The 26,587-nt window shown below is 34.4% G+C and overlaps 1 protein-coding gene across 8 annotated transcripts in view; it reads right to left on the reverse strand.

The window, feature by feature from the left end:
- Window positions 1-26,587, reverse strand: part of TP53BP1 (tumor protein p53 binding protein 1) — a 174,488-nt gene that overhangs the window by 119,107 nt on the left and 28,794 nt on the right. For 2 of the 8 annotated variants that reach the window (XM_031952186.1, XM_031952187.1), the window contains exon 1: window positions 7,677-7,829. The exons of 3 other annotated variants lie outside the window; for them this stretch is intronic. In XM_031952186.1, coding sequence (XP_031808046.1) covers window positions 7,677-7,689 — 13 coding nt within the window. In that variant the 5' untranslated portion in view covers window positions 7,690-7,829. Of the gene's footprint in view, window positions 1-7,676; window positions 7,830-26,587 lie in introns of those variants that run through there. 3 more of the 8 variants (XM_031952178.1, XM_031952183.1, XM_031952182.1) reach the window with 3 other exon arrangements.

Consider the following 26,587-nt stretch of genomic DNA (forward strand, 5'->3'; position numbering starts at 1 on the left):
TTTTAAAGTTTGACATACCTCATTGTCAAGAATTTTCCTTTGATCTAAATTAAATACTTCCTAGGCTCACTTTGTTCCTCACAGCCTTAATGAGGATCTTAAAAAACCTAAATAAATTCTCAAACTGGATGGTAATGCTTCTAATAGTTTCAATCAACTCTATAAATTCATGATTTTATTCATCTAGTCAATAAACATTTACTATTCCATGTTATGTGCAGTAATTCTTTAATTCTTCAATATTTGAATGTTATTATTGCCTGTCCTCAAATTTCTCTGAAGTCATATGAGAAAATTCTAGCTTTTCCTCTGAGATCCTATATTCTAACCTTGATCAACTCATCAATGTCATACTTTAACTGAGACCCAGAAATTAAAGTTTTGTAGATTACTTAGAAGTTTTATGCCTTCTTAGTAAACTTTTTATGGATCTATGAGTTGATCCAACCACCTTGGAAAGCAATTTGGAATTATGACCAAAAAGTTATTAAACTGAACATACTATATTCCCAAAGACATCAAAGAAAGAAGAAAAAAACAACTACAACTATAACTATAACTTACAGCAACTTTTTTTAATAGCCCAAAATTGGAAACTAAGGGGGTGTATTCAAGTTGGGGAAAGGGAAACAAATTATTTTATATGCATGTAATTTTACTATATAATAAGAAATGGAAAATGGATAGTTTCAAAAAGAAGACCTCTATGAAATGATGCAAAGTAAAGTAAGCAGCACTAGAACAAATTACATAACATTACAGAGAAAAACAATGTTGAAAGACTTTAAAATTCCAATTGGTGAAAAATAATAAGCCATGAGTCCAGAGGACAAAAGCTGAAACATGCTCTTCACCTCCTCATCAGAGAGGTGAGATACCTAAAATGTAGAAGAGAATAGATTTTTCTGGCATGAGCAATGTGGGAAATTATTTTGCTGGCCTATTAAAATTTATAATAAGAATTTTATTTGATTGGAGAGGGAAGTGTAAGGGGGAATCAGATTTATTTACAAATGCATATAAATGTGTATCTAATTTATATTTTAATGTATTTAACATCTACTGGTCATCCTGCCATCTAGGGGAGGGGAGGGGGGGTAAGAGGTGAAAAATTGGAACAAGAGGTTTGGCAATTGTTAATGCTGTAAAGTTACCCATGCATATAACCTGTAAATAAAAGGCTATTAAATAAAAAAAATGCATATAAAAACAAACACAGACTTATTTAAAAAATGAAATTTGTGCCTCTATATTATTATACTTTCTTCAAAATAAGAAAAAACACTAGAAATAACCAAAGAATGGAATTTATTAGATATAATTAGGCAGGAATTATAGATGAAGGAGAAAGCCTGAGAAAGCATTGTATAGAGTAAAGCTTTATGAGTCAGACTCAGCCACGTAGCATATAATAATCAATAAATCATTGCCTATCTCTGAGCCTCCATTTCCTCATCTATAAAATGGGGGGAAGAATTCTATCCACCTCTGTTGTGAGATAATGTGTTTTTTAATCTTAAGATATTATAGAAGTTAGAATTTTTTTTAGAATTAACTGTCCATGTGCCTCTGGATCACCAGTTAGAAGGATAAAAAGAAAACCCAACACCAAATGAGAAAAAGGGTAAAGATGAGAAAACATTGTGTTGAATTACAACAGCTCCAACCTTACCAATTTAAATTACTTTTTCACTGAGAGATGGATAAAAGTAAAGACAATAGCTAATTATTGCCATTTCTAAACTGATATAAAAGAAAATAAAATGCATGCTCTTACTGAATGTCATCAGGCTTTCAAAAGACTCATCAAAAAAAGCATGCTGCTAGCACTAAACTTTCATTAGTCCCCCTTTACCACTAGGAGGACAGATTAGGAGAAAGATACACTTAAGGAGAGAAATTAGTTGCAATAACCTAAGTGAAGGGTAATAAGAGCCTAAAATCAGGGTGGTGGCCACATGAATGGAGAAAAATAGATGGATGCAGGAGACATTGTAAGGGTAGAATAAACAAGATTTAGTTGTTAGAGGGATTATGAAAAGACAGATTCACTATTGCATTGTCAGTAGAGCTGTGAATTGATCCATCCATTCTGTAAAATCCTTTGGATTATGTAAAGAGAGTGACTAAAATGTGCACACTTTTTGACCCAAAGATTCCCCTGCTAAGCAATTTATCCCAATAAGGGTCAATGACATAAAAAGCCCTAAATATGACAAAATATTTATACCAGCATGTTTTGTAGCAACAAAGACATAGAAAAAAAGTAAATATCCTTGATCAAGCTAAACAAATTGTGTTATATAAAAGAAATGGAATATTACTCTTCTGTAAGAAACTGAATATAATGAATACAGAAATGTGAAGACATATGAACTGACAAAACATGAAGTAAGCAGAACAAGGAATACAGTGATATAAATGCGGCAGCAGGGAGAGGGGGAGGGGAGGGGAGCCACAAAAAAAGTTGAATGCTATAAAATTAATGACTAAGCTTATCCCCCCAAAAATTACAAAAAGTACCTATCACCAATGGGACTATAAGTATAAAATTATCATATTTCAATATGTTGTTTGGTTTTACTGAACTTTTTTCCTTTAAAAATTTTTTTATTACAACAGGCTTCGGAAGTCATTGGAAGAGGAATATAATGGGAAACATAGGATAAGTATAAACAAAATATTTCATTTTAAAATGTATTTTTTTTGCTGAGGCAATTGGGGTTAAGTGATTAAAATTTTTTTTTAAAATACTATTTAGAAACTAATTGGATATGTGAGATGAAGAAAACTGAATTGATGGATCTGAGGAGGTATGGGAAAAAAGTTTTACAGAACAGGACTACACCAGCAACACAGTTGCTCTAAATGTGTTGACCCTTTTAGCTAGCTGACAAAAGCTGGGACCAACCACTCTCTATAGGGAAATTTACAGCTTTTATGCTTAAACCCAAACTAGGTTCTATAACCTGGAAATCCCAGAAGGCAAGCAAATACACTACATAGGACCCACTGAAAACTTGTACCTATCTCCTGACTCAAACCACCTTTATGATCTGTACAGAGTTCACTAAATAACTACATAAAGAACACAGCAACGGGACCCCAGACTAACCAAAAATTCACAGCCACTCTTTCTAGCACAAAGTCCCAATATGAGAAGTAAAATTGGAATAATGAGTAAACAAAGCAACAAAATAAAGAGCTACTAGAATGCCAGGAATTCCTAAGAAACAAATACAGAAAAGAATAACTTTAAAACAACTACAAAGTCTCAAAGAAAAAACAATTTGTCCACAAGATCAATTTGAATTCCTAGAGAAAATGAATAAGAGATTTAAAATTATATTGGTAATGAAATGAAAGTGACAAAGAAATGAATTAGAAAAGAAATGAAATCTTTGAAGAAAAGTCGTGAAAGGAATGAACAGCTCAGTTTAAGAGGTACAAAACATTACAAAACTAAAAATTAGAAAGACCAAACAGAAGCAGATGACTCTATGAAGCAACAAAAAAATTGAAACAAGGAAAATAGATTGAAAAAAATTTTATGTATGATATCTCATTGAACACAGATATGGTAGCCATACCATATTAATAGAGATTCACTATTATAAAGTCAAATATCACTAAAGTAGGTGATAAGAAAGCAACAGAAATCCACAGCAGGTTCAAATCCAGGGTCTTGGAGAGTTTGCAGAGTTTGAAGCAAAACAGAAAACTAACAAATATGCCTTGGAGAAGGTCAAAGTAGAGATGAAGAGTGAAAATCAATTGGCAGAAAGGAAGATCTCCAAAAAGACCAAAAAGGAACCTAATAGTCATCTCTTAGTTCTGTTGAATATAGAGTTCATAATCCAAAAAGAGGAAAGGAGAAAGGGGAAAGGGGAAAGTGATGAGGAAAAAAGAACAAGAGGAAGGACATAATATGGGAGAAAAGCAAAGATGCAGCTCATCTGAAGACATGCACAACAACATTCAAGAGGACCCAGAACTGGACAGACCAGAGAATGACCAGCAAGAAAGAGAAAAAGTTCAGATGGACTTTTCCTTTGATGAGGAAAGCTGTAGACCTGAGGTGTGCTGCCTCTGTCATGTCTGTGAGTTTGAGCTGCTTCACTAAGTTACACAGTAGATGATGTAAAGGTCTTGTTTTCCACCTGTTCCCAGATTCCCAGAACTTTTGGGAGACACTGTCTCTTCAATTATATTTGTTCCCTGGTGGTTTTTTCCCTCATTTAATTTCTGATTTTAAAACAACATGAAATGAATAGAAAGGTTATTTTAATGAAAAGATTAAGATATTTCATAGAAAAATCTACTAATTGGAAAATGGAAGAGAAAAATGTATAAATTTCTGAACTACCTAATCCTTGACTTGAAAAGAGGCCTGGCTATCATATTTCAAGAAATAATGGGGGGGGTGGATTACTCAGACATATTAGGACAAGGAGGGGAACGAGAAGGAAATAAGCATTAAAGTAGTACCTACTATGTGTCAGGCACTATGTTGTGTTTGGGTTTTTTTATTTCTTGTTTTGTTTAATGTTATTTCATTTGATCTTCACAACAACCTTTGAAAAGCAATTGTAATTATTATTCTCATTTTACATTGAAGGAAATTGAAGCAAACATGGATTAAGTGACTTGCTTAGGGTCATATATACTATCTGAGGCCATATGTGAACTCAGATTTCCTGACTTCAGATCTAGCTTTCTATCCACTGTACTACTAGTTGCTTCAAAAAGACAAGAAGGCAAAGTGAAAATAGGAAAAATCCACCAATCACTCCTAAACAAGACTCCCAAATTAAAATTCCCATAAACATAATACTACACATCTAGAGCTCCCAAAATAACAACAAAAATGCAGCATAAGCAGTCAGAAATAAAGAACTCAAGTACCAAGGAACCACAGTCAAGGTCACACAATATTGAGCTACCATCATAAAGGAGCAAGGAGCATGTAATATGATATTCTAACAAATAAAATGATAATAATAAGTGTGAAACCAGGAATAATTTACCCTAAAAAACCCCAAGCAAAACCATATGGAAGAAAAAAAAGTAGACCTTCAATGGGATATTGAGCTTCCAAGAAATCTGGAGGAAAAGATCAAACCTGAGGAGAAATGTGATAATAAATCATGGGAGTAAAAAGAAATAAAAAAGGAAAATAGAAGTGAGAAATCAGAAAAGATTTGGAAGAAAGACTATATAAGAGTATTATAAGAAGGAAGTATAGGCATTTTAATGGAAAAAGGGGGATGATATAAGCATTCCTTAAGAATAGTAATATCATTAAGGATCATACAGGAAGTCAAATAAGATGAGTATTTTTGTTATTTTGATGAGCTTAAAACAGAAAACTAAATAATTTAATCTTAAACACTTGGTAAGTCAAAGACCAGATCATTAAAATGAAAAGCATCAAAACACCCCGTGGGAAAGACAGGAGGCAGCATGAGCCAGGCAAATCCAATCATCACCACTAACTATCTTGATCACCTTCTACCCTTAAAGTATGATGAGAATAGCTCAGGATCCTGAACCCGAGAGCCTTAGGAAAAACCCATATTACCAGACCTGCTTCTGGCTTCAGAAGTAGGAATACTTTCCTCATCACCATGAGCAATCCCTACTGAACAATGCCACCCACGGGCACATGGATGATGACAAGAGCCTTAGGAATGGAAGGACCCCACACATCTGGACAACTAGTCTTGCTTCTGGCCAACCCTCACAGCCATCATCTGAGGAGGCAATCTGGTAGAGAAGGGTCAATTATCCCCACTAACTGCCATTTACGGGACAGACAAATACACCTGCTTGAGAGTAAGACAGGAGACAGCATGTGCCAGTCAACTCAAATCATCATAATCAACACATTGACCACTATCTTCCCTCAGATCCTAATGGAGACAACCCAGGAATTTGAACTCAAGACTAGAATAACATTTTTATTCTAGGGAGCAAGGAGTGATCTCTGAAGGACATTATTAGTCCAGTACTATATGAAACAAGCACTACAGTCTCTTGAGGATACCCTTGAGAATTATGAAAGGTCGATGTGGCAATCTGGCTCTGTGAAAGAAGTCAGAACATACACATTACGTTAGGATATTCAGTTAGCTCACCTGCTGGCAACAAAAGTTATCAATCAACACTTTCAACATAAAGCTTATTTATTACAAAGCAAATAATCATATACATGTAATTCAATTCTAAGTTCAGTAGGAAAAAGAAAAAACTCACAATATCCATGGAGTATGTCCCAGTAATATGAATGAACATGGAGAACTGAAGACAGAATTCATAACCCACTTCAGTTGTGGTCTTGTCTGCCTCCATTTCCTGTCATAGCTGGGTTATTGCAATTATAAAGCTTTCTACTTCAGTATTCCTCAGGGCTGGCCTGATAGTTATTGACATTCTCTACTCACACAGCAAATACATTAGTTTCAGGCTCTCACCTCTTGCCTAGACTATTGTGAAGACCTCCTAATTGGTCTCCTTGCCTCACATCCCAGTTTCTATCTGGATGTTTAAGACAGGCATGGAGGACACAAAGAGAACTGGCAGGGACAGTATCTGTCCACTTGCCCAAACAATCCTATTTCCTATATTTCTTGTGGTGGTACTGCTCTTACCTCTAAATATGTCTGTTCTGAGCCCTACTGATATAATAGACCCAGAGCTGAGAGCTGTATGTATGTGACATCTCCCTCTCTATTGTACCTATACCTTTACCAAAAGATTGACCTTCAAAGGATGATCTTTTGGAACCATATTAACTCCTGAAAGCCAGCTAAGGTATAAAGGGATAGAAATTTGCCTCTGGGTTATAAATATTCATACTCCTGAAATCATGGTACACATGGTTGGTTAAAGTTATCTCTTAGATATTCTCCCATTTTCATCCCTGTGTTTTCCTCCTTGTCATCTTCCCTTTGTGTTGATCTACATCTGCCTCATGGGCAGAGGATACCAGAGGAAAAGAAGACTTTGTATTAGACATACTTATTATGACAGCAAAGTCAAGGAAGTAAAAAAAAAAAATGCAGGCTGTGTAAGAATGATGATGTCACATGTGACCCACATTTAGTATCTTTTTCAGATGATGAGGGACTGAACTCAGTTATAAAAGAACAGATTCATGGCTCATGGGCCAAATCTGATAGTTATTACTTAGATGCCTTCTTTAATGTACATTATGTACTGGTTGATGAACATAGGACCCAACTGTGGACCTACACAAAGATAGCCAGTAGAACATAAACACACAACCAAAATTCCTGACTGCCCTTTATCCTGAAGAACAGCAGTATAGAAAAATAGAGGAGTGTCAGATTATCAAGGACTGAACTTCATTTAATAGGCAACTACTGAAGTGACATGGGAGTGACATAATCAGGTCTATGCACAAAGAGAATTACAGAATATTAGAATTGTAAAAGATGTCAAAAGTCATCTCCTAAACCAAGCAATACATGAAAAGGAATCCCCTCCAAGATAAACCCCAAAATGATCAGTTTGCCTTTTTTTCAAGGAGCTCACCAACTATAGAGAACTTACTACCTTTAGAAGTGGCCCATTCTGCTTTGGGGTAGCTTAATTGTTAGAAAACTATTCATAATATTGTGCTTATTTGAAACTTCTATCAATTATAAAATTACCTTCTGAAGCCATGTAGAATAAATTTCATCACTCTTCTGCATGACAGTCTTCATGTTTTAAGATATTTAACACGTCCCCATCTAGATCTTCTCCATTGCTTCAACTGATCCTTTTATGGCATGGTTTCCAGCCTATACACCATTCTGCTCATCTTCTGGATCAACTTCAGCTTCTCAACATCTTTCTTAAGATGTTGCCTCTAGATTCTGGCAGAATACAGTAGAACAAGTGTCACCTCTCTTGGTGCTGGATATTTTAGATTTTTTGGTGGCCATGTTACACTGTTGACTGATTCACTAAAACTACTAGATGTTTTCATATTAAAGATTATTTACCCATGTCTCTCCTCTGTTACACTGAAACTTTATATTCTGAATATTTAAATATAGGATTTGTATTCATTCCTGTTCATTTTTACCTTATTAAATTCACCTCAATGTTCTAACCTCTCTCTGGATCCAAACTCTGCTGTTTAACATATTAGCCATTGTTAGGAGTATACTGATAAATATTTAACAACTGGCTGGCTGGGAGAAGAGAGAAAATGCACAGCAAAAAATCTGCATCATTAACACTTTCCTAGGTCTAAATGATCAGCAAAACAATAATTCAAATCCTTTTTTGTAAATTTGCTCATTTCTGAATTGTAAATGCTCACATTAAAAAACTGAACAATTGGCCCAAGGGAGAGTTCAAGATTCAAGCTGGCTCAGGCACACTCTTGACCATCCCTCCCTGCTTTATTTATCATTTGAAATTTTATTATGTTCCTTCTTTATCTCCATTCAAATCTTTGAGACAATACTGAGAAAAATAGAATGAAAGATAGTTCCCTGACTATCCATAAGGAACTTCCATCAGGTTGACATGGATTGATTAACCATTGGACTCTTTGGGTCCAATAATTCAGTCATTTTTCAATGTGTATGATTCTAACTCCATTTGAGATTTTCTTGGCAAAGATACTGGAGTGGTTTGCCATTTCCTTTTCTAGATCATTTTCTAGATGAAGAAACTGAAGCAAACAAGATTAAGTACCCAAGGTCATATAGCTTGGAACTGTCTGAGATCAGATTTGAATTCCAAAAGATTAGTCTTCTTGACTCTAGACCTTCTGCTCTATCTATTATGCCATCAAGCTGCTGAAATTCAACCCACTTCAAGTTTAGCTATGCCACTAAATATTCATTTTTAACTTCAGCTCTTTCTAAGCTTTACTCCTGATAATATCTTTAAAGGAAGATGCCATCCTTATTTTCATCCATAGTTATTTGTTTTATTATTTTTTTCTACACATCTTTTTTAAGAAATCAAATGATTTCTGTATTTCCTTTGCATTTACAGTCTTTTTAATGGTTACCTCTTTTCTTCCTCATCATCACTGTTTGTATCAACAGAATTTCATTCTTGAAAACATCCTATGTCAATTATATTACTAATGAAAATACATGTCCTTATGAACTTCAGTTTTTTATTTACCAAAACTTATGACATCAAAGATCTTGAGCTAGAAGAAACTTTAGAGGTTAAAGGAAGCCACATGAAGGAGGCATGATAGTAGCAAAACAGCCTTCTGACTGGTACTATGAACGTGCAAATGATCTTTTGACCAGTGTAACAAAAAAGGAAAAGGGGTTGCATGGGTGATGACATTCCCAAACCCAGGTATACCAACAGAATCCCAATGACTCAAGTTAGCAAGGTAGATAACTGCCCCCAAAATGCAACCACGGACTTCCAAGTTAAATCATAAAATTATGAATTTAGATCTACAAAGGACCTCAAAGACTATCTAATCTAGGCTTCTTCATTTTAGAGATGGCTTGTCCAAAATCACACAGCCAGGAAGTTAGAGCTGAGATTCAAACTCTGATACTCTGATTTAAAGGCCTGAATTTTTTCCAGTACATCAAACAACTATCAAGACTAAGCTAAGAGGGATGGGGCAAACCAACTACTTCTGCATCCTGTCTGCCTCTCAAACAAGATGGATGATTTTCCTGCCCAACATGAGCTTCCTCAGGAATTATGATTTTCCCACCAGCCTCTGTAGAGGCTTGCCCTCATTAAGTTTAGGGCAAACAATGGGGGAATGAGAATGAGGTTTTTGTTGACCATTGTTTTCCCGTGTGACTTACCAAGTTAATATCACAAACTAATGAAGGGAACCAACATTTATGAAGCACCTGCTAGGTAGCCAATATTGTATGATATACTTTACAAAGATTATCTCTTTGTAACAATAAGCATCTGAAGACGCCTGTTATCTCCATTTTACAGAAAGGAAACTGAAGGACTGTGGATAGCTGAGAAAACTGAAGCAGTTTTCTTTGCAGTTCCTCTATCTTGTCTCTGACCCTGTTTATATTGCAGCCCCTGCCCTGTCTATGACCTTCTTTTCTGCTGAAACAGTAAGTATTCAAAATCTACTAGGTCAGGGTTACTAGAAAGAGTTAACCCAAACAAGAGCCCCTCCTATTACATACCCCCAGTTTTACTGACAAACCTCAGGCAATAAGCCTTGTCCTCTCAAGAGGTACAGTAGACCCAGTTTATCTTCTGCTTAATTGAAACCTATATAAACTTTATTTTTTTGTTCCATAGGGCTCCAGTGCAAGTGAAGTCAGACATATTATAACTTGACTCTAACATGGTGATGTCATTTTGGTTATCTATAAGAACAAAGGACAACAACCAACCAATGGCTCCCTTATTGACTAACTCAATAAATCCTCATTGGTTCCTAAATTTCTGGTTCTGGTTCGTTCTAGCACCAACAATTTTAGCCACAGTAGATAGACTGGATAGCAAGTAAATGACTTAGGCCATATATGAACCTAAGTTTTCTCGACTCTAGGCCCAGTATGCTATCTATTGTACCACCTAATTAATTAAAATTTTATTTGCTTTAGCTGCTACAAATTGCAGTCATTGATTACATCATCAAAATCTATTAGTTTGTAATATTGTATTGAATGAATTTCTGAAGCTCTTCACATGTTGTATCAGTAACAAAGGTGTTTTGCTTTTGTTTTTAAAATAATTCTGCATTTGGGTAGTGACCCTAGAGAATGTTGTTAGTTATCAACAATATTAAGTTACTGATAATTCCAGACATAAAAGATCTTCCAGATCAGCAGTAATATTGACATGAATTTCACTTGTCTCATTTGTGGTCAGATATAGGTAAAAACAGGGGAGAAAGGAAAATATCGGTATATAGTGGGAAGATTTTTGAAAGTGATTAAGAAGACAAAAATGGTGACTTGGACAGAATCACCACATTCATACTTTCGAGAATCCTTCTACCTGTTCTACCAGTTGCCAACCCTGCTGAGATTTTAATAGCAAGGCCACTTGGATCATGAATGTTTGGATCATGAACCAAACCCAGATACAAACAGGAAATGAATAGAAAAAGGAGATCAGTTCCAACACAAACTGGAACATGGGACTCATTATGCTATGTTACTATGAGTGTGGGACCACATAATTCCCTTAAGTAAGGACATTGCAGCCACTTCTGTTCAGTGATGCATCTCGTGCCAATCTGGCTTGGCAAGATCAGTACAGTATGATCTGATATGATATTCGACGGCTCTCTGGTTACAGATTAATTTTACTGACCCTCTTTCACTATTTTAGGACAAGATGTTGGCTCTAACCGAAGTTGATTTTTATTCAAACTATGGGATTAGAATGCCGGTTAAGTTCTCCACTGTGGTAGTCACTGCCAAAGTTCTTAGAGAAATTCTTCTTCTTCTTTTTGGGTCCTTTTGCATCATTGATTTTGATCAGGGATCCCATTTTAATCAATCAACCAATAAACATATATTAAGTGTCTATTCTGTGCCAGATACTGTGCTAAGCACTGGGAATGCAAAAAGAGGCAAAATATAGTCCTTTTCATCAAAGACTTTGCAATTGTATCTTACCATGAGAGAAGTCTGATATTGGGTCTATCAAGATCACATTAACTAATTTTTCCAATTTGTCATCCTCAGGCAGTTGGTATCACTGAACACTGAATTACCTTTCAAATAAACAATTTCATCATCATATTTTTGACCATCAAACTTGTTGGTCTCACCTCTCAGAGACTCTGTCTTTGAAAGATTAGTACTTCTCTGGTATAGAAGTTTCTTGGATCTTGCTTTCAGAAAGACTCATCTTATAAAGGACAGACTACTTTTAGACATAATACTACTTAACCTTCTCCAGCCCTTCATTATTTCCTATTCTGTGATGAGCCCACAGAGCCTTTTATACAACTCATGGAAATAGTTCAGATTCTCCTTTATTGGCAAGTTCTCTTTCCACCAGCATGATTCAGGCAAATCCTTCCTAGAGAGGATTTGGGAGATCAAAGGGTAGAATTACTTGGAGATATTTTGCTTTCTAAGGACATGGGGGAGATGAAACTTTTTATAATCATGGGGAAGAGAAATTAATCTGGAAGAAAAAGAATCATTTAGTTAACTTGTTGGTAATCTAAAGTATCTAGATGAAGGTCAGTCAGTCAACAAGCATTCCCTAAATCCTGATTAGGTGCCAGGTACTATATTAATCATAGGTGACACAAAAAAATTTTTTTAATAGTTCTCACAGTTTATAGGAGAAAGACAATGAAAAAACATAAACAAAACCCATATAAGATAAATTGGAACTAATTAAAAGAAAGCACTAATATTAACTGGGACCTGGGAAGGCTTACTGTAGAAGGTATAATTTTGTTTTGAATTAAAAAAAGTAACAGAAGGCAGGAGATGAAGATAAAGAGGGAGCAAATTCCAGGCATGAAAGAGGCTGTCTGAGAAATTGCTAGAGATTGGAGGTAGAGTGCTTTGTGTAGGAAACTGTAAGAAACAGTTACACTGGATCACAGAATTCATATATGGGATTTAGGGGAAGAGAAGCAAGGCATAAGAAGACTGGAAAAGAAAAAGAAGGCCAGATTATTAAGACTCCACGATGTTTAAAAGTGGATTTTATATTTGATCCTGGAAATAACAGGGAACCATCGTACTGAATAAGGAGGTGATGTGGTCATACTTGAGCTCTTCAAAAGAATTTCGCAATTTCCCAAAGAGAATCCAGCCTTTCATCTCTTTCTTTTGATCTGCTCAGGGCCTAGCTCATTGTTCATTTTTAGGGTTAGTCCAAAATTAGATAAATTGATATAATATTCTTTTGAATAGATGACCTGTTGAGCTTCATCAGTATATATATATATATATGTATATATAATTTATGTATGTAAATGTATATATATATATGTGTATATTTCGCATGTATAATTTATATCATATTGCTTGCTTTCTCAGTGAAGGTAGGAAGGAATAGGAGGGAGGGTGAACATTTGGAACTCAAAATCTATTTTTTTAATAATAGCTTTTTATTTTCAAAATACATTCAAAGATAGCTTTCAATATTCACCCTTGTAAAACCTTATGTTCCAGATTTTTCTCCCTCCCTTCCCTCTACTCCCTTCCGCTAAACAGCAAATAATTCGAGATAGCTTAAAACATGTGCAATTCTTCTAAATATATTTCCACATTTATTAGGCTGCACCAGAAAAAAAAAGATCAAAAAGGAAAAAAAAAACAAGCAAACAACAAAAATGGTGAAAATACTATGTTATGATCCACATTCAGTCCCCATAGTTCTCTCTCTGGACACAAATGGCTCTCTCCATCACAAGTCTACTGGAATTGGTCTGAATTACCGCATTGTTGAAAAGAGCCAAGTCCATCAGAATTGATCATCACATAATCTTGTTGCTGTGTACAATGTCCTCTTGGCTCTATTCACTTCAATCAGTATCAGTACATGTGAGTCTCTCCAGGCCTTTCTGAAATTATCCTGTTGATTGTTTCTTATAGAACAATAATCTTCTCTAACATTCATGTACCATAACTTATTTAGCCATTCCCCCACTTATGGGCATCCACTCAATTTCTAGTTCCTTGCCACTACAAAAAAAGACAGCAACAAACATTTTTGCACATGTGGGTCCTTTTCCTTTTTATGATCTATTTGGGATAAAGAGTCAATAGTGAGACTACTGGATCAAAAAGGATATAGTTTTATAATCTTTTAGGTATAGTTCCAAATTACTCTCCTGAATGATTGGATCAATTCACACCACCACCAATGTATTAATGTCCAGATACTGTATCTCTCAACTGAGCCTTCATCCTTCATCAATCTTAAAAGAAACACTTCCAATATAAGCCTCATTAATATATACTTGAAGTAGTTCAGCAGCTTTTTCAATCTTTATTTTCTTTAATTCCATTTTCACTTTCTCAAGAAGCACATCAAGAATGATGATTGACTCTAAAGGCCAAAAAAGTGGCTCCACTGTTGTTGATGTTGAAAAGAGTTTGTCCAAAACTAATGCAGACAAGATTAGAAGGGAAGCAATAAACTGGGAAAATATTTTTATAGTCAAAGGTTCTGATAAAGGCTTCATTTCCAAAATATATAGAGAATTGACTCTAATTTATAAGAAATCAAGCCATTCTCCAATTGATAAATGATCAAAGGACATATATGAACAGACAATTCTCAGACAAAGAAATTGAAACTATTTCTAGCCATATGAAAAGATGCTCCAAGTCATTATTAATCAGAGAAATGCAAATTAAGACAACTCTGAGATACCACTACACACCTGTCAGACTGACTAGAATGACAGGGAAAGATAATGCGGAATGTTGGAGGGGATGTGGGAAAACAGAGACACCAATACATTGTTGGTGGAATTGTGAATACATCCAGCCATTCTGGAGAGCAATTTGGAACTATGCTCAAAAAGTTATCAAACTGTGCATACCCTTTGATCCAGCAGTGCTACTACTGGACTTATACCCCAAAGAGATACTAAAAAAGGGAAAGGGACCTGTATGTGCCAAAATGTTTGTGGCAGCCCTGTTTGTAGTGGCCAGAAACTGGAAACTGAGTGGATGCCCCTCAGTTGGAGAATGGCTGAATAAATTGTGGTATATGAATATTATGGAATATTATTGTTTGGTAAGAAATGACCAGCAGGATGATTTCAGAAAGGCCTGGAGAGACTTACACGAACTGATGCTGAGTGAAACGAGCAGGGCCAGGAGATCATTATATACTTCAGCAACAAAACTATATGATGACCAATTCTGATGGACCTGGCCATCTTCAGCAATGAGATGAACCAAATCAGTTCCAATGGAGCATAATAAATTGAACCAGCTACGCCCAGTGAAAGAACTCTGGGAGATGATGACTAAGAACCATTACATTGAATTCCCAATCCCTATATTTTTGCCTGCCTGCATGTTGGATTTCCTTCACAGGCTAATTGTAAAATATTTCAGAGTCCGATTCTTTTTGTACAGCAAAATAACAGTTTGGTCATGTATACTTATTGTGTATCTAATTTATAATTTAATATATTTAACATCTATTGGTCATCCTGCCATCTAGGGGAGGGGGTGGGGGGAAGGAGGGGAAAAATTGGAACAAAAGGTTTGGCAATTCTCAATTCATAAAATTACCCATACATATAACTTGTAAATAAAAAGCTATTTAAAAAAAAAAAAGAGTTTGTCTTCAAAATTGACACAGATCATTGTTGGTGGAGCTGTGAACTGATACAAACATTCTGGAAAGGAATTAGGAACTATGTTCAAAGGCCTATAAAACTGTGCATACCTTTTGATCCAGCTGTGCCACTACTGGTTCTGTATCCCAAAGAGATCATAAAAAAGGGGAAATGACCCACATGTACAAAAATGTTTGTAGCAGCCCTTGTTGTAGTGGTAAAAAACTAAAATTGAGTGGATGTCCATCAGTTGGAGAATGGCTAAATAAGTTGTTGTATATGAATGTAATGGAATATTATTATTCTATAAGAAACAATCAACAGGATGATTTCAGAGAGGCCTGGAAAGACTTATGTGAATTTATGCTAAATGAAGTGAACAAAAGCAAGAGAATGTTGTACACAACAACAACAAGATTATGTGATGATCAATTGTGATGGACTTGATTCTTTTCAACAGTGATGCAATTCAAGGAAATTCCAATAGACTTGAAATGGAAAGTGCCATCTGTACCCAGAGAGAAAGCAATGGAGACTGAATGCAGATCAAAACATAATATTTTCACCTTTTTGTGGTGGTTGTTGCTTGTTTACTTGTTTGTTTCATTTGTTTCTCATGCCCCCCCCCCTTTTGAGCTGATTTTTCTTGTGCAACATGACAAATATGGAAATATGCTTAGAAGAATTGAACATGTTTAATCTATATCAGATTGTTTGCTACTGGGGGGATGGGAGGGAAGGGAGAAAGAAAAAACACAAGGTTTTGCAAAGGTGAATATTGAAAACTATCTTTGCATGTATTTGGAAAAATAAAAAGCTATTAAAATTTCCACAGATCTTCCCCATCTTTTGTCCACTTATCTTCCAGTTTTATCCTTATAAAAACACCTGGAAAGATTTTGCTTAGTTGGGGGTCTCCTCAAACTTCCTTTAAATTTCTTTTTTCTTCTACAGCTTCTCATTGTTTTATGAGGTTATGTTATTAATGCTCTTCCAATATCCTTCTCCATTAAGATTTCACAAACTAATTTATATTCTAAAATAATGTTACTTTTGATTGTCATATATCTCTGCTTGGCATGTTAATTTATTGTCTTAATAAAATAAAAAACACTCAATAAATGCTTTATTGACTTACTGACTGAATTATGCCATCCACCACTGACAAATGAAGGACTCAAAGCACAAAATGAGATATATTTTTGGACATAAACAATGCAGAAATTTGTTTTGTTTAATTATGCCCATTTGTTGCAAAGTTTATGTTTTTCTTTTGTTTTTCTTAAGTTCTATTGATGTATTTTGTTTTTATATTACATTTACAGAATTATTCCCATATCATGAATCTCTTGTAACAAAGTAAAACTAATAACAAAACGATCTAATATTAAAGTGCATATAACATTTCACATATGTCGTACCCTATCTACTTTCCAATTTTTAAAAATTAACAGAAATCTGCTTTTCCCCCTCTTAACCTTACTTCATTGGAACAAAAAGAGAAAAAAAAAATTTAAAAAACAAATATGTACAAAGAAAACAAACTCCTTCAATGACCATATAATATATATATGTATGTACGTAAATATGACTATATAATATACATATATGTGTGTATGTATATATGTCTCATTCTGTATCCTAATTACATTCCCTCTGTAGAGATAGCTTATGTCATCTTTACTGTTCTAGAATCATAAAGAGTCATTGTATGGCTATGGTTCTTACAACTTTCAAAGTTCTTTGTTTTTACAATGTTATTATTATTATATAAATTATTCTCCTGGCTTTATCAATTTTTAAAATTTGGCTTTAGCAAAAAGAAAAGAAAAAGAAATTAAAGAAATTATAAAAATTAAAGGAATTAGAATAGACAATGAAGAAATAAAACTATCACTTTTTGCAGATGACATGATATATTTAGAGAATCCTAGAAAATCATCCCAAAACCTAGTTGAACAATAACAGCTTTAACAAAGCTGTAAGATATAAAATAAACCCACACAAATCATCAGCATTTCTATATATTCCTGACAAAGTACAGCAGCAAGAGAGATAGAAAGAGAAATTCCGGTGTCTACCTGCCAAGATAGATCCAGGAATTATATGAACACAATTACAAAACACTTCTCACATAAATAAAATCAGATCCAAACACTTAGAAAAATATCAACTGCACATGGGTAGGCCAAGATAATATAACAAAACTGACAAATTCTACCTAAATTGGTCTACTTGGTCAGTGTCATACCAAACAAACTGCCAAAAATTATTTTATAGAGCTAGAAAAAATAACAAAATTCATCTGGAAGAACAAGAGAGGAAAATATCAAGGCAATTAATGAAAAAATATAAAAATTATTATATTATAAAGCAACAGTTATCAAAACCATTTGGTACTGCCTAAGATATAAAGTGATGAATCGGTAAGTTAGATACATATGACAGGTTAGAATATATATTATGATACAATAATCAATGACTATATAATTCTAGTATTTGATAAACTCCCAAACTCCAGCTTCTGCATTAAGAATTCAGTATTGCTGAGAAAACTGGGCAAACATCTCACATCCCATACCAAAATTAGGTTAAAATGGATATATTATTTGGGCATAAAGGATGATACCATAAACAAATTAGGAGAGCAAGGGATAAATTCCCTATCAGATCTTTGGAGAAGGGAGAAAAACTAGAGAATATTATGAAAGGCAAAATGGACAACTTTGAGTACATTAAACTAAAAAGTTTTTGCACAAAGGGAAGTACAAAGCTAGGAAAAATCTTTCAGCCAGTATTTCTGATAAAGATCTCATTTCTAAAATATATAAAGAACTGTGTCAAATTTATAAGAATACACATCATTCCCCAATTGATAAATGGTCAAAGGATATGAACAACTTTCAGATGATGAAATTAAAACCATTATAGTTATATAAAAAATGCTTTAAATTCCTATTGATTAGGGAAATATAAATTAAAACAACTCTGAAGTACTACCTCATACCTCTCAGATTGGTTAAAATGACAGGAAAGAATAATGATAAATATTGGAGAAGATGTGGGAAAACTGAGACACTAATGTAGGCTTTGAAATGAAATGTTCTAACCATTCTAGAAAGCCATCGGGAACTATGTCCAAAGGACTATAAAACTGTGCATACCTTTTGACCCAGCAGCACCATTATTGGGTCTGTATCCCAAGGAAATCATAAAGGAGAGAAAAGGATCTATATGTGCAAAAATGTTGTAGCAGCCCTTTTTGTGGTGGCAAGGAATTGGAAAAGAAATGGATGCCCATCAATTAGGGAATGGCTGAACATGTGGTATGTGAAGATAATGGAATATTATTGTTCTATAAAAATGATGAACAAGCTGATTATAGAAAGGCCTGGAAAGAGTTACATGAACTGATGCTGAGCAAAACAAATAGAACCAGGAATACATTGTACACAATAACAGCAAGAAGGTGCAATGATCAACTAAAGAAAGGCTTTGTTCTTCTCAGTAGTTCAGTGATCCAAAGCAATTCCAATAGACTTTGGGAAATGCTATCTGCAACCAGAGAAAGAACTAAGCAGACTGAATGTAAATGCTCTGTTCACTTCTTTTTTCTGGTTTGTTTGTTTTTTTTAACCCTCCCATGGTTTTTCCCTTTTGCTCTGATTTTTCTCTCCCAACATAATTCATAAAAGAATATGTATTGAAAATAAATAAATTTTTAAAAAGTCTATGACACAAAAAGTGATTAAGTGCTAAAAAAATAACCTAATTTATATTCTAAAACAATGTTACTTTTGATTGTTATATGTCTCTCCTTAGCATGTTAGCATATAGTCTGGTAGCTAAATTTTTAAACTCTTTTAGTTCATTGTTAGGGTAATATGAAATTGGCACAATCAGTCCTGATGTCCTGTTATCTAACCATTTCCCAGTTTTTTTGGCACCAATAACTTATTTAAATAGGTCACATGAAATTGTTTTACTTAAATACTATGTCTTAATTTTTAAATTCTTCTAGTTTATATTACCTTTTTTTCTCTAATAAATTGATAATTTCATTATATACAACCAGTTGACCCAAAAATGATTCCCTCATAAATAATGAGTCATTTCCTGTCTGTTAAAATATAATTAATCTTATTTTTTCATAGTATTTGGTACTCATCATATGTTGGTACCTCCCAATTATGTACTTGGAAAATAGTTATAATATTCAAGTTTGATGGTTCTATGTTGTCCACAATAGGTAATACCTAGCATTTAGATAGAACGTTTTTTGCAAAATGTTTTTTCATGTTATCTCACTGAGTCCTCACAGAAACCCTATGAGATAAATGCTATTATTATCCATTTTTCTCAAATGAGGAAAATAAGGCTGAGAATTTAAGTAACTTTCCCAGGATTACATAAATAGTAAAGATCAGAACTTTAGTCTATCTGACTAACTGCCTAATTGAAAAATCTTAGGCATTTCATTTCTATTTCTGAACTATATTTGCCAGTGTATTTTATGCCATCTTTACTTATGCCCTTTTTAAAATTAAACATAGAAGAAACTTAATAATAATAATAAGTTGATTGAATTGAATCTCATTCTATGGTGTATTAAGATCTCCTGATGCTCTCTGGGTACCAAGAGTTTATGAACCTTCCTTCATAATTTGTAATTTTTTTAATATAAAAAGAACTCTAATGTTATTCTAAGATGTTTTAAATTGCATTTTTTTAAAAAAGGGAAACAGGCTTATTATTGTATTATGTTTCTTATAAGCTGCTTTTGACATTTTAATTTATATGTTAGCATTGAAATTTATAAATAAGTCATTATTATTTTTCTAGTTTATTTTTAGACTCTAACAAGAATATATAAATTTGGAAAGAAAAACTGGATTTGGAAAACATAAAAATTTTTATTGATTTTTAAACTGAATAAATTATAACATGAAAATCAAAGTAGTTGATTTGAAAAAGTAATTCAAAATCAATTAAATCAAAGTAAAATAGAAATAAAAAATTAAATCAAAATAAATTTGAGAAAGTGACAATCATTAAATAAAATACAAAAATGTTAGTATTGACAATCATAATATATATAAATTCTAAAATCTCAACGAAACAACAGAGTTTTCCAAAATAACATGAGAATTATAGTCATATATATTAATCATAAAAAATAAAATAGGTGTTCCACTAGAAGGCAACACTTTAGAAATGGGGGCAGAACAAAAAGTAGATCCACATAGAAACGTAGCCCAATTTATAAGACATGCAGAAATCAATCAGACTCAGGCAGCAGCAAGTGTACAAAGGCATTTGTAGATTACTCATAGACTGTGGCATCTCAAAACTTAGAGACCAGGGTTCCAAGAAGTAAGAGACACAGGCAGAGAGAGTAAAAGCTATATTGGCCTATAAACAAATGGTTTGAAACTTGTACCATCTAGCTATACTTCCAGTAATCTTTGGGATACCTGGGCAAATACCTGATTTACCTCCCAAGCAATCCAGAACTATTACCAATATTAGCTGACAAAGTTTTTGTGATGCCAATTCACTACAAGAACATTTGTGCACATTAATGAAATGGTAACAATGACATAAGTTATTGGACTTGTCTGTTTTTGATGAGAAAAGAATTGAATAACAATGAAAAAATATTTTACTTCTTTAATTTCAGAAACTTAAATAAATAAATTTTAAACTTGGTCCAGCAAGTCAATAAATGCATTTTGTTTTTATTAGACTATTACATTACAAAATCAGTGCTGTTCTCTAAATAATTTCCTTCAATTATGTGCAGTGGTTTACAAATTTTATATGAGAATTTCCTATGTATAGAGAATTGCACATATTTAATATATGTTAGATTACTTGCTGTATAGAGGAGGTGGTGGGGGAAAGAAGGGAAAATATTCGGAACACAGGATTTTGCAAGGGTAGATGTTGAAATTTTTCTTTGCATATATTTTGAAAATAAAAAGGTATTATTTAAAAAAAGAGAGAATTTCCTGCTATTTTGCCTAATTCTAAGCATTCAGTATTAAATGTCATTATTAATAAACTATCCTTTTCTACTTCAAAAAAGTATTAGGCTTCTAAGAAGTAGGTTTGATTTGATAGCTTTACAACTTTCCCTCCTCTTTCGTGGGGAAATTTGAAAAGAAACCTTTTGGTAATTTTAATAGCTCAGTCCTTCTATCCTAATAGAAAGATAGAGACTGGAAAGATAAGTGATGTGGGGAAGGGATAAAAGCACAGAGATGAGCAAATCCAGAAAAATAACTGATATAAAAACAACATTATAAGTATGAACAACCTCAAAATATTTAATAACTATGATCATCCTAATGATCCACCACAATTCCATAGAACAAATAAATAAGCATATCATCTTAAGCATGAGCCTTGAATCACTCCCACTATTCTTCACCTTCATTCCTACACATGAACTGCTAAATGAAGGAGGAGAAAATCATGAAACCATTCTGACCAGATCCACTACAAATTTATGCTAACAATGTCAATTGGACCTTCATTATTGCTAAGTAATCCTTCTGGAACTTCCTTATCAACTACTATTCCATTCTCCACAATGGTTCTTCCAAACCTATTTATCCCTCCCTCAAGCCTTCCATGGCTACTCCTTTCCCCACCCCCTCAGCTAAGAAATCCGCATCATATTTTTCAGAAAAAAAATTGAGGCTATTTCTGAGCTGCTTCTCCCCTCCTCCTCATTTCAAATAATTCCTATGTCTTCTGACATTATCTCCTCCTTCACCCTGTCTCAGTGTTCATTTTTGTAAGAAAATGTTCCAAATTTTTGTCCCTCCCTTCCTTTTTTCCTCTCTCCCCAAGACAGCAATTAATCTATTTAGGTTAAACACGTGCAATCCTTTTAAGCCTATTTCCATGTGTGTCGTGTTTTGTAAGAAAAATCAAACCAAAAAGGGGAAAAAATGAGAAAGTAAAAGTAAACAAACAAAAAAAGTTGAAAATGCTATGCTTTGATCCATATTAAGTTTCCATAGTTCTCTCTCTGGATGTGAATGATGTTTTCCATCCCAAGTTGATTGGAATTGTCTTGAATCACCACATAATTGAGAAGAGCCAAGACCATCATAGCTGATCATCACATAATCTTGATGTTACTGTGTACAATATTCTCCTGGTTCTGCTCACTTCATTCAGCATCTGTTCATGTAAGTTGTTCCAGGCTTTCCTCAAATCACTCTCCTGATCACTTCTTATACAACAGTAGCATTTCATTCCCTTCACACGCCATCACTTATTCAGCCATTATCCAATTCATGGGCAACCACTCAGTTTCCAGTTTCCTGCCACTACAAAAAGGGCTGCCACAAACATTTCTACACATGAGGGTCCTTTCCCCTCTTTTCTGATTTCTTTGGAATACAGACCCTGTGGTGACATTGTGGGATCAAAGCCTCACTCCATCTCGAACGAAGAGATGGCCCTACTCTTTACCAAGACAAACCCCTCTACCTGATCCCATCTCATCCTATCTCCTCCAATAGATTGTCTTCTCTCTAATCCCTTTTCTTTTACTCATCCTCAACACCGGTCTACTGCCTATAGAGATGCCTATGATTTCCCTTATCCTCAAAAAGTCCTCTTTCCATCCCAACTATCATCCTATACCTCTTCTATCCTTTGTTGCAAACTGCTTGACAAAGCCCTCTACAACAGGTACCTGCACCTTCTCTCCTTTTACTCTCTTCTTAACTTCTTACAATAAGGCTCTCTACCTCCTTGATCCATTGAAACTGCTCTCTCCAAAATTACCAGTGATGTCTTAATTGTTAAATCCGATGGCCTTTCCTCAATCGTCATTCTCTTCAACCTCTCTGCAGCCTCTGACACTGTGGACCCTCTTCTCCTTTCTTCTTTTTTGGGGGACACTGCTGTCTTGGTTCTCCTCCTGCCTCCTTGACCACACTGAGTGTCCTTTGCTAGATCTTCAGATCACACTCAATCTCACCGATTAGTGTCCCTCAGGGCTCAATTCTGGGTGCTCTTCTCTTCTTCACCTATGCTACTTCACTATATGATTTCATCAGCTCCCATGGATTTGGGAATCATTGAAGAATAATTAATCTTTCCATGCTGATGACTCCTCCAATCTCTTATTTTCAACTGTCTTTCAGACATCTCAAACTGAACTGCCAGTGGACATCTAAACTCCACACATCTAAAACTGAACTCATTATATTTCCCCCTAAATTGTTCCCTTCCTAACTCCCCTATTGATGGTCAAGTCATCCTCCCAATACCCAAGTTCACAATCTAGGTGTCATCTTGGCTCCTCCCAGTCTCTTCCCTCCCATGTCCTCTTGTAGTCAAAGCCTATAGATTGCATCTTGGTGACATCTCTTGAATACAGCCCTTCTCTTCACTCTCTGTTACTTCCACCACCCAGATCCCTCAGCACCTTATGCCTGGACTATTGTAATAGCCTGATGGTGGATCTGCCTGCCTTAATTCTTTCACATTCAGCCACTAGAGTGAATTTTATTTCCAGTGGTTTCCTAAATCCTGGAGGACAAATGCAAAATCCTCTGGGATCTCCACTCCTGACCTTCACTCCTTGTTCCTACCATGTACTATGTGATCCAATGACACCAATATTCTTGCTTTTCCATGAACAAGACCTCTCAGCTCCCACATTTTTCTAGCTGGCCCCAGGTCTCTATTCTCTGCCTACTGGCTTCCTTGGCTTTCTTCAAATCCCAATTAAAATCCCACTTTCCAGCCCTTTCCCAACTCCTCTTAATTATAATGCTTTCCCTCTTTTAATCATTTCCTTTTTATCCCATATGTAGCTTTTTTGTATATATTTATTTGCTTTTGTGGGCTTTTAAATAAAGAAACTTCATAGCCCTGGGTGAGGGGGATAATCGTCCTCAGCTGCCGCATCTGGCCCATGGGCTGTAGTTTGAGGACCCCTGATAGGCACTTAATAAATGCTTTATTGATTTAGTGACTGAACTATGCCATCCATCTACTGACTGAAAAGTGAAGGACTTAAAAGGCAACATGAGATATATTGCTGGACATAGACAATGCAGAAATTTGTTTTGTTTAGTTATGCATATTTGTGGCAAAGGTTTTTGTTTTATGCTTTTCTTAAAAAGTTCCTAAAAACTTAAAAAGTTGATTTTTTTTGTTTTTACATTACAAACATTTGCAGATTACCCTTATATCATGAGTGGTCTCTTATAACAAATAAAACTAATAACAAAATGATTTAATATGAAAGTGCATGTAACATTTCACATATGTGGCACCTTATGTACTTTTCAATTTTTAAAAATTAACAGAAATAGGGGCAGCTAGGTAGTGCAGTGGATAGAGCACCACCCTGAAGTCAAGAGGACCTGAGTTCAAATCTGACCTCAGACACGTAGCTTCCTAGCTGTGTGACCCTGGACAAGTCACTTAACCCCAATTGCCTCAGAAAAAAAAATTAACAAAAATCTATTTTCTCTCCCTCTTAACCTTACTTCTGGAACAAAAAAAGAAAAGAAAAACAATGTTTTAAAAAGAAAATATGTACAAAGAAAACAAACTCCTTCAATAACCATGTAATATATATATGTATGTATGTAAATATGACTATATAATATATATATATATATTATGGGGGGATTTATAACCAGTGTTTCTGATAAAGGCCTCATTTCTAAAATATATAAAGAACTGTGTCAAATTTATAAGAATGCAAGTCATTCCCCCAATTGATAAATGGTCAAAAGATGTGAATGGACAATTTTCAGATGATGAAATTGAAACCATCTATAGTCATATGGAAAAAGTGCTCTAAATCACTATTGGTTAAAGAAATGTAAATTAAAACAACTCTGAGGTATCACCTCACACTTCTCAGATTAGCTAACAAGACAGAAAAAGATAATGATAAATGTTGGAGGGAATGCGGGAAAATCTAGGACCATAATGCATTGTTGGCGGGATTGTAAAATGATCCAACCATTCTGGAAAGCAATTTGAAACTATGCCCAAAGGGCTATAAAACTGTGCATATCCTTAGACCCAATAGTGCCATTTCTGGGTCTATATTCCAAAGAAATCATAAAGGAGGAAAGACCCACCTGTGCAAAAATGTTTGTAGCAGCTCTTTTTGTGGTGGTAAGAAATTGGAAAATAAGTAGAAGCCCATCAACTGAGGAATAGCTGAATAAGTTATAGTATATGAAAGTAAATAAATATTATTGTACTATAAAAAATGATGAACAAGCTATTTTAGAAAGGCCTGGAATAATTTATAAGCACTAGTGCTGAGTGAAACAAGCAGAACCAGGAATACATTGTACACAGTAACAGCAAGATTGTGAGATGATTAAACATAAAAGACCTGATTCTTCTCAGCGATCCTGTGATCCAAAGCAATCCCAATAAGCTTTGGATAGAAAACACCATCTGTATTCAATGAGAGAACTAGGCAGATTGAATGTAAATGAACACATACTATGTTCACTTTTTTTCCTTTTTTTTCTATTTTTTTTCTTCCATGGTTTTTCTCTTTTATTCTAATTTTTCTCTCCCAGCATGATTCAAAAATGTGTATTTTTTAAATATACATGTATAACCAGAAAAATAATAAAAAGATAAAATTTTAGTTTTCATAAGTGTTCATTTTTATATTTTTGATGTTACAGAATAAATTATCCATCTAGTTCTGCTTACTTCACTACATATCAGTTCATTAAAGTCTTTTCATGTCTTTTTAAAATCATCTATTTGTTCATTTCTTATGGCATAATAGTACTCTATCATATTGATATATAACAATTGTTCATCCAATCTTCAATTGATGGGAATTCTTTCATTTTTCAGTTTTTTGCTAGAAATACTTTTATATATAAAGGACTTTCTCCTTTTTCTTTGATCTCTTTTGGGTATAGGCCTAGCAATAGTGTGGTTTGGTCAAATGGCATACTCTGTTTAAAAAAGAAAACCAATTTTTTTTTCACTGAAAAAATTAAAATTGAATTTTAAAAAAGAGAGAGAGGGAGTTCTCTAAACTCTAAACCCCACTAACAAGTAGCAACAAAAGAAAGGACACTGCCTTGGCACTGGAGTTCAAGGAGATAAATTAAGCTTATTTCCCTTAAAGTAACATGGTTTTGAAAACAGAAACTCATTGAATGCCCATCAATTGGGAAATAAGTTACGGTATATGAATGTAATGGAATATTATTGTTCTTTAAGAAATGATGAGCAGGGTGATTTCAAAAAAGCTTGGAAAGATTTATATGAACTGATGCTGAGTGAACTGAGCAG

The sequence above is a fragment of the Sarcophilus harrisii genome, chromosome 2 (assembly GCF_902635505.1).
Source record: "Sarcophilus harrisii chromosome 2, mSarHar1.11, whole genome shotgun sequence".
Taxonomy (NCBI): Eukaryota; Metazoa; Chordata; class Mammalia; order Dasyuromorphia; family Dasyuridae; genus Sarcophilus; species Sarcophilus harrisii.